The sequence below is a fragment of the Salvelinus sp. IW2-2015 genome, linkage group LG13 (genome assembly GCF_002910315.2).
Source record: "Salvelinus sp. IW2-2015 linkage group LG13, ASM291031v2, whole genome shotgun sequence".
Lineage (NCBI taxonomy): Eukaryota > Metazoa > Chordata > Actinopteri > Salmoniformes > Salmonidae > Salvelinus > Salvelinus sp. IW2-2015.
The window spans coordinates 34,603,926-34,613,806 of record NC_036853.1 but is presented as its reverse complement, the minus strand read 5'-3'; the positions used below and the strand labels follow the sequence as shown (position 1 = coordinate 34,613,806).

Here is a 9,881-nt window from a genome sequence, read left to right as displayed (position 1 = left end):
CTTGTCACAACACAACTGATTGGTTAAGAAGGAAAGAAATTCCACAAATTACTTTCAACAAGGCACACCTGTTTATTGAAATGTGTTTCAGGTGACTACCTCATGAAGCTGGTTGAGAGAATGCCAAGGGTGAGTGYGCAAAGTTGTCATCAAGGCAAAGGGTGGCTACTTTGAAGAATCTCAAATATAAAATATATTTTGATTTGTTTAATTTGTTTAACATTTTTGTTGGTTACTACCTGAWTCCATATGTGTTATTTCATAGTTTTGACGTCTTCACTATTATTCTACAATGTAGAAAATAGTAAAAATAAAGATAAAACCTTGAATGAGTAGGTGTGTCCAAACTTTTGACTGGTACTGTATGTGAAGAGGGTGATCTCCTTAACCACGATTAACCTCAGGCACGACAGTTTGAAGGGAACCGTTCTTACCATTTCTATATCGGGGGCCACCACCTCTGCCATACGATCCTTAATGTAGTGACACGCTTCCATGAAGCCCTTATCGATCGTCTCCCTGTGTGAACATGACATGACTTAAAGTTACCTTTGATAGCAATTCATATTGACAGACAGACATATGTGGTGGTGAAATGGTCTGGATTAAATCAGCATGAACCGTAGTAGGGAAATCAAGTCCCTCAAAACATCCCAGGCCTAATCATACCTGGCTCATAAGCATAAGCAAAAAAGCAGATACATAAATCCAACGGTAGCATAATGCAAAGCACATTCCTTATGAAACATGATAGCTTACATYTCTTGACATTAGCTTTACCGAGACTATAAATAAAGATGAAGGTACACTTATGTGACGATGACTCATCGAAAGCAATAAACACACGACTGTACTTTTTCCTATCTCTTCACTGTGRAACTTTATCCCCTGTGGTAATATAGAATCATGGCATGTCTGTTTTCACATCACGCCGCTGCATGTCCCGCCTGCTCCTTCCTGACTAACACAGACAGAACAATAGCACGGCCCCTGAGGGCTTTCTGAGACGAAGCCTAAAAGTCAACATATCCAACACATCCTCCATGTAACTGAATCACACTTTAGTGTGTGTGTGTGTGTGTTTTGTGTGTATTTGTGTGTGCGTGTGTGTGTGTGTGTGCATACATGTGTGTATATGTCTGGTACGTCATCAGCGGAAGGGGCCGGACCATTCTAGGGCTAGGCGCCATCAGTGGGGTGGACGGCTGATATATTAAAGCCTCACTCAGCACCTGTCTCATTGTGGTCTAATTGGGCCCTGAAGGCTCTATACTGTAGGTTCCAGGCTTTACTCAGCTGGCCCTCACCTGAACAAAGACCTGGGTGTGTGTGTGTGTGTGTGCATACATGTGTGTATATGTCTGGTACGTCATCAGCGGAAGGGGCCGGACCATTCTAGGGCTAGGCGCCATCAGTGGGGTGGACGGCTGATATATTAAAGCCTCACTCAGCACCTGTCTCATTGTGGTCTAATTGGGCCCTGAAGGCTCTATACTGTAGGTTCCAGGCTTTACTCAGCTGGCCCTCACCTGAACAAAGACCTGGATCAAGGTTCTCCATAAAGATTGTAAGAGGTGTGCTGCGCCATCTTGTGGACTGGTTGCAACACTATGGCAGGAAATGGCAGTTACAGGTGTTTTAAAAAAAAATATCTGGTATTACCCCTCTCTGGGCTTTCCTTGGAAATCTGTCAATTTGTTGCTTGAAATGTTATTGTAATTATTGTAGGCAATTTMKAAGTTTTCCTGCTCCCTTATTATTATCCGTGATTWAATTTTTGATMAATTTTTGTGAAAAAATGCGTCCACTTTCGTTTGTTTCCCAGCGCATCAATTGAAGGGTGTTGCTSTACTCTGTTGCGGCAAAACCGCRTGCGSTTATCATTTCAGAAGTCATCCACTCTGGATGATATTTAATGAACCAATATGGGTAAAGAACCTTGATCAAGAACTGCCTGGTGGCTGGCCCACTGTGGGAGTTAAACAACAAATGTCCTGGTCACCAACTGCTCTATCTCACTACTTAAATAATGATACTTTTTTTGATAATCCATTTCCCCGCACATCCACACTYTCCTTCTATCTCCCTACATACCCTGATGCTGCAGCTGGCTGCTCCTCCAGGAGTGCCTGGCTGTTCTCTGGGTCCTGAGAGTCTTCATGGCCCTCTGTCTCCCCAGCCTGGGCCCCTGCTCCCTGGGCCTCCTCCTCTGTAGCTGTGGCCTCCCCCGGGCCCTGAGCTGCTCCAGCTCCCTCCTCCTTCTCCTGCTCCTCCTCAAGCTCAGAGCTGTCCACCTCCTCCTCCTCTACCTCCCCCTTCTCCTCCTCACTGGATTCCTCCTCACTCGAGGTAGTCTCATACCTGGACATTAACAACAGCACAAACAACATCAGTGAGAGTACAGATGTTGGAAGAGCATTGAAATGACCAAATAAGGCCATTCAGCCCCATGTGGGCTGGCCATTGGCCTAACAAAGCATTTTTGTGTAACATCTTGGAATCACTAACATCTGTGACCAGTGAGAACATGGCTTGGTCAGGTGTAGATGGTTCATGGAAAGGTGCATAATTAGATGGTACTTCATGAAAAGGTATGTGTGTTTGTAGGTTTTTGTCACTGTCAAGGAACTTCTATAGGGCCTTTGATCAGAAAGACTAAGGTCAGATAGACTAAGGTCTGGTATAGAATAGTGTTCCTTCATGGATGTTTGTGGACCTTTTGTTCAGGGGCCACAGAATGCCAGAAGGAGAAGGGCAAATAGAGGCAGTGTAAGGAGAGGTCATGGGATCAGGGTCTGAAGGAAGGAGGTCTGTGCTATGTTCTCAAGGCAATGTGTATGTGTGTGTGTGTGTGTGTGTGTGTGTGTGTGTGTGTGTGTGTGTGTGTGTGTGTGTGTGTGTGTGTGTTTCTTAAAGTTGGGTTGATGGATGGAGGCGGACAAGGAGGGTATGGATGGAGAAAACATCTGAACAGAGGTATACAGCATGCACTTCCTGGTATGGAAGTGCTACCATAATCAGGCAACCATAATCAGGCTATTACATTTCTTATATGACACAGTGAACCCTTAAAAAAAGTGAGAATTTTCCATTCACAGAACAGCTAATTAGCAACAATATACGTTGAAGTCGGAAGTTTACATACACTTAGGTTGGAGTAATTTAAACTCGTTTTTAACAACATTCTTGTTAACAAACTATAGTTTTGGCAAGTCGGTTAGGACATCTACTTTTTTCCCAACAATTGCTTACAGACCGATCATTTCACTTACAATTCATTGTATCACAATTCCAGTGGGTCAGAAGTTTACATAACTAAGTTGACTGTGCCCACGCATTTTCTATAGGATTGAGGTCAGGGGCTTTGTGATGGCCACTCCAATACCTAAGCCATTTTGCCACAACTTTGGAAGTATGTTGGGGTCATTGTCCATGTTGGAAGACCCATTTGGGACCAGACTTTAACTTCCTGACTGATGTCTTGAAATGTGGCTTCAATATTTCCACATAATTTTCCCTTATGATGCCATCTATTTTTGAAGTGCACCAGTCCTCCTGCAGCAAAGCACCCCAAAACATGATGCTGCAACCCCCGTGACTTCACAGTTGGGATGGTTCTTTCAGCTTGCAAGCCTCACCCTTTTCCCTCCAAACATAACGATGGTCATTATGGCCAAACAGTTCTATTTTGTTTCATCAGACCAGAGAACGATTTCTCAAAAAAGTACAATCTTTTGTCCCATCTGCAGCAACCGTAGTCTGGCTTTTTTATGCGGTTTGGAGCAGTGGCTTCTTCCTTGCTGATTGGCTTTTCAGGTTATGTCGGATTATGAACTCATTTTACTGTGGATATAGATACTTTTGTACCTGTTTCCTCCAGCATCTTCACACGATCCTTTGCTGTGGTTCTGGGATTGATTTGCACTTTTCGCAACAAAGTACTTTCATCTCTAGGAGACAAAACACGTCTCCTTCCTGAGCGGTGTGACAGCTGCGTGGTCCCATGGTGTTTATACTTGCGTACTATTTTTGTACAGGGATGCAACGTGCAGCGCGCAGGTACCCATTCAGGCGTTTGGAAATTGCTCCCAATGATGAACCAGACTTGTGGAGGTCTTGACTGATTTCTTTAGATTTTCCCCTGATGTCAAGCAAAGAGGCACTGAGTTTTAACTTCTTATGGCTGCAGGGGCAGTATTGAGTAGCTTGAATGAAAGGTGCCCAGAGGTGCCCATAGTAAACTGCCTGCCCCTCAGTCCCAGTTGTGAATATATGCATATTATTATTCGTATTGGATAGAAAACACTCTGASGTTTCTAAAACTGTTTGAATGATGTCTGTGAGTATAACAGAACTCATATGGCAGGCAAAAACCTGAGAAAAATCCAAACAGGAAGTGGGAATTCTGAGGTTGGTCGATTTTCAACAAAGACCCTATTGAATACACAGTGAGATATGGATGAGTTTGCACTTCCTACGGCTTCCACTAGATGTCAACAGTCTGTAGAACCTTGTCTGATGCCTCTACTGTGAAGTGGGGCCRAAGGAGACAGGAATTAGTCAGGTCTATCATGACTTGACCATGCTCTGACCATGCGCGTTCACATGAGAGGGAGCTGTGTTCCATCGCACATCTGAAGTCAATGTAGATCTCCGGTTGGAACGTTATTCAAGATTTATGTTAAAAACATTCTAAAGATTGATTCAATACATCGTTTGACATGTTTCTACTGACTGTTACGGAACTTTTGGACATTTCGTCTGCTTTTAGTGAACGCGCTTCCTGACGTTGGATTTGTTTACCAAACACGCTAACAAAAGTAGCTATTTGGACATAAATGATGGACATTACCGAACAAAACGAAAATTTCTTGTGGAAGTAGGAGTCCTGGGAGTGCATTCCGACGAAGATCAGCAAAGGTAAGTGAAGATTTATAATGCTTTTTATGAGTTTTGTTGACTGCACAATTTGGCGGGTAACTGTATGGCTTGCTTTTGTGGCTGAACGCTGTTCTCAGATTATTGAATACTGTGTTTTTGCCGTAAAGCTTTTTGAAATCTGACACAGCGGTTGCATTAAGAACAAGTGTATCTTTAATTCTATGTAAAACATGTATCTTTCATCAAAGTTTATGATGAGTATTTATGTTATTTGACGTGACTCTGCAATTTCTCCGTATTTTTTGGAGGCATTTCTGAACATGGCGCCAATGTAAACTGAGGTTTTTGGATATAAATATTAACATTTCATCGAACAAAACATATAAGTATTGTGTAACATGAAGTCCTATGAGTGTCATCTGATGAAGATCATCAAATGTTAGTGATTAATTTGATCTCTATTTCTGCTTTTTGTGACTCCTGTCTTTGGCTGGGAAAATGACTGTGTTTCTCTGTGACTTGGCTCTGACCTTACATAATCCTTTGTGGTGCTTTCGCTGAAAAGCCTATTTGAAATCGGACACTTTGGTGGGATTAACAACAAGATTACCTTTAAAATGGTATAAGATACATGTATGTTTGAGGAATTTTAATTATGAGATTTCTGTTGTTTGAATTTGGTGCCCTGCACTTTCACTGGCTGTTGTCATATCATCCTGTTAATGGGATTGCAGACATAAGAAGTTTTAAAGTAGGCCTTGAAATACATCCACAGGTACACCTCCAATTGACTCAAATTATGTCAATTAGCCTATCAGAAGCTTCTAAAGCCATGACATCCTTCTTTGGAATTTTCCAAGCTGTTTAAAGGCACAGTCAACTAGTGTATGTAAACTTCTGACCCACTGGAATTGTGATATAGTGAATTATAAGTGAAGTAATCTGTCTGTAAACAATTGTTGGGAAAATTACTTGTATCATGCACAAAGTAGATGTCCTAACCGACTTGCCAAAACTATAGTTTGTTAACAAGAAATTTGTGGAGTGGTTGAAAAACGAGTTTTAATGACTCCAACCTAAGTATGTAAACTTCCGACTTCAACTGTATATATAAAAAATATATATGGGGGATTGGAAATCATGCAGACAATTACATTGATAGAATCCACAATCTATTTGCAATATTAAAGATGTTTGTCTGCGACCCTCTAAAAAAATACAACACAATCCTAAATAAGCAATCTTCCTTATACCATTTACGGTAATCAGATAATTGGTTAGATTTTTAAATTCCCAGCATTCCACAATTAATTAAGTAGTCGTATTGGTTGACAGTGAGTGTATTATATTCATTTCGTCGCTGATAAGTAGTCTCCTGGAGCTGTTATCTGAATGAACTCATCATGTGTAAGAAATCAAAAGAACAGTACATCAGTAGATCCAGCCTGACTGTGTTGTGTGTTATAGTTTTGATGAGAGGGGCGGGCTGCTGTCTGCTGTCAGGCCCAGCAATGTGTTATGGCCAGGCTATAGTAATTATGTGTGTGCTGGTGGGGAGGCCCAGTCAGCAGGTAGTATATTTGTAGCACATGGGAATGTGTGAAACTTACTCCTCAGCCTGAAGTGTCCCCATTTGTGCCAGCAAATAGCTAGCTTTTTGCGTGGCAGTGACTGGTAAGAAGCTTCAGGAGGGTGGTCACATGTGCTAGCAAGGCAGAGGTCCTGGGTTTGAGCCTGGGTGAGCTGAATCAGACTAGTACTGGCTAAGTCTTACATATACTAACTATAGCACTCATGCTAAGTCCTTTACTTTATACTAACTATAGCACTAATGCTAGGCCAGCCTGTTCTAATCACACAGACAGGAGAGAGGCCTTTGACAAGCAGGACACAGCTGAATCAGAGAGCATCAGTGTCAGAGTGAGGGCAATGTGTCTATGGGAAGACAGGATGAAGATGGAGCAGATAGACAAACAGAGAAAGGGTGAGCAGAAGGCCAGAACACCACAGGCTGTGTGAGGAGTGTGAAGAAATACAGATGCCGTATCTTAATTTGATCATACCATTGCAGGAATTTTCCTGCACGGCAGGAAATGCAAACTTGTAGTGTATTCAAGGCTTATAAAGTTGTAATTTTCTCTTGAACATTTCAGTCTTGATTTGCCCTAATGAAAATTAAGATTAAGATTAAAATAACTTTATTGTCAATTGCACACAAGGTCCAACCGAAATATTACTTCCGCTTTTAACCCACCCCTCTGAAGACACACACAGACACATACAGTTTTTTGGATGGAGCGGGGGCTGCACAATGGGCGCCCGGGGAGCTGTTGTTGTGGGGGGTTAAAAGGGAAGGGAAAGGGGGATACCTAGTCAGTTGTCGAACTGAATGTAACTGAAATGTGTTTCCGCATTTAACCCAACCCTCTGAATCAGTTAAGTGCCTTGCTCAAGGTTTCTCTCTAACTGCAAGGCTACCTTACAGAAAATGTCCATTAAAAACAACATATACATTTTCCTGCTGTGTGAAACCGCTAAAATTAAGATATGGCATCTGTAGTGTTCCGTGTGTAAATTTCTACAATGGATTGTCAAAACAAGCATTGTGATTGATTACATGTACCTATGTTTTCTGTAACACCGTGGTCCTTCCGCTGGTGCTGAAATTCATACTTTTAATGCAAACTTTTATAACAAATACAACCAACTTTTTTCAAATTTGTGTTGCTCAACTCAGCGCGAATGCACATGTGCCAATGAATCGTAGTTTACGTACAAATTATGAAAAGTCGGTGGATGTATTCAATAAAAGTTTTTAGTAAAAGTATGAATTTCAGCAGCCCGTGGAAGGACCGCGGTTGTCAGAACAAACATAGGTACAGGTAAGCGTTTTCAGATTGATTAGTATTGATTGAAGGTGACTCAATGTTTGTTGCTCGAAAATCACGCGACCATTTATCAAAACTCAACTTATCAAAACTCAACCTCGATATTAGAGACGGAGTTGACCATTTCTCAGCTAGGAGTTCACCACCCCTCAGAACAAGCCTCAATTCGTCAGGGCATGGACTCTACAAGGTGTCAAAAGCATTCCAAAAGGATGCTTGCCCATGTTGACCCCAATGCTTCCCACAGTTGTGTCAAGTTGGGCTGGATGTCCTTTGGGTGGGGGGACATTCTTGATACACATGGGAAACTGTTGAATGTGAAAAACCAGCAGCGTTATAGTTCTTGTCACAACCGGTGCGTCTGGACCTACTACCATACCCCGTTCAAAGTCCACTTAAATATTTTGTCTTGTCCATTCACCCTTTGAAACGTACACATACACAATCCATGTCTTAATTGTCTCAAGGCTTAAAATCCTTCTTTACCTGTCTCCTCCCTTCATCTACACTGATTGAAGTGGATTTACAAGTGTGGGATCATAGCTTTCACCTGAATTCACCTGGTCAGTCTATGTCATGGAAAGAGAAGATGTTCTTAATGTATACTCAGTGTATATTAGCAACCTCCTGCAAGACACCCAGCCTTCTACCTGCATCTCAAGCGGGTGTCTCTGTAGTGTGTGGTACAGTCGGGAGCCAGTCGGAGGTAACACACGGTTTCATGCTGCGCCGACTGTGCAAGGTTTGTTGTGGAAATAAATAGTCTACATATTTTGATATTAGGTTTCTCAAATCTTGTTGCATCCAAAGTTTTCGTTCTCTCTCTCTCTCTCTCTCTCTCTCTCTCTCTCTCTCTCTCTCTCTCTCTCTCTTCTCTCTCTCTCTCTCTCTCTCTCTCTCTTCTCTCTCTCTCTCTCTCTCTCTCCTCTCTCTCTTCTCTCTCTCCTCTCTCTCTCTCTCTCTCTCTCTCTCTCTCTCTCTCTCTCTCTCTCTCTCTCTCCTCCTCTCTCTCTCTCTCTCTCTCTCTCTCTCTCTCTTCTCTCTCTCTCTCTCTCTCTCTCTCTCTCTCTCTCTCTCTCTCTCTCTCTCTCTCTCTCTCTCTCTCTCTCTCTCTCTCTTGATGTCGGCACACAAAAAATACACAAACCACTCCATCAGAAGCTTCTCTCTGAAAGCCAGAGAGATAATGACAATCAGCGGCATAGAGCCGGAGAGCTCCTGAGAGCTAGCCAACTGGACCCTCCCTGGACAGCAGGAAAAGTGGACAACATCCTGACAGGGTCCGACTTCACGAACACCCCCAGTTCCGGCTAAACGGCTGACTAGGCCCAGTTAGATGCATACTCCAAAGGCTGCACAATGAACGGCAATGAGCACATTAATGTTTACAACAAATAGTGGATGATGGAAAATAATCAATCGTGTCAGTTTTATGATTACAATAATTCCCCTTTCTGTAAAATGGTCCGCAGTAGGCTACAAGTGTTGTATTTCTGCTTGATGAGCGTGATTATTGATGCGCTAAATTCAGCACGGCGGACAGCGCTATCACTTGTCAGAGCACTAGCATGGCCTGCCCATAGCAATGATGCAAATTGAATGAACGACCAGTAGGTTTGAATGATAACGACGCCAATCGACCAGCTGGCTTGGCCTGCAACCATAGATTTGTGTCGAAACTATATTTTTGTGGAGGGATGAAATAGTAGCCTATGAATACATTTAAAACTAGTGTATTCATTGTACACTCAAGGTTGTGCTCAGCTCCGCCTCGTACTTACAACGCGCAACACAGCCGTGCTAAATAAGCGTTTAGCACGTCCCTTGTGTACAATTGCTTTAGTCAACGTAAATACTATAGAACTGTATAGTATTGTATGCTGAATTCATTATGCTATCAGTACTATAGCATAAACAATATGCATTAGGCAAAATATCCCAAATATAGTCTGTAATGCATACAGTATGCAGTATAACAGTACATGTATATAGGCTACACCTACATACAGCACTGTACGATCTTTCCCTCCGTTGACTCCCACAAACTTTAGGTTCTTCTTGGCTCCTCCTCTGTTCCCCTGCTTGTCAGCAGCATCGTTCTTCTCATGATGG

General features: G+C 42.4%; 1 protein-coding gene across 1 annotated transcript in view; it reads right to left on the bottom strand.

Annotated features, from left to right (window-relative positions):
- Window positions 1–9,881, bottom strand: part of LOC111971374 (KN motif and ankyrin repeat domain-containing protein 1-like) — a 36,338-nt gene that overhangs the window by 3,840 nt on the left and 22,617 nt on the right. Inside the window, exons 5-6 of the mRNA XM_023998121.2 lie at window positions 2,095–2,361; window positions 324–519 (exon numbers count right to left, since the gene is read on the bottom strand). Of these exons, the coding sequence (XP_023853889.2) occupies window positions 324–519; window positions 2,095–2,361 (463 nt within the window). The remainder of the gene's footprint in view (window positions 1–323; window positions 520–2,094; window positions 2,362–9,881) is intronic.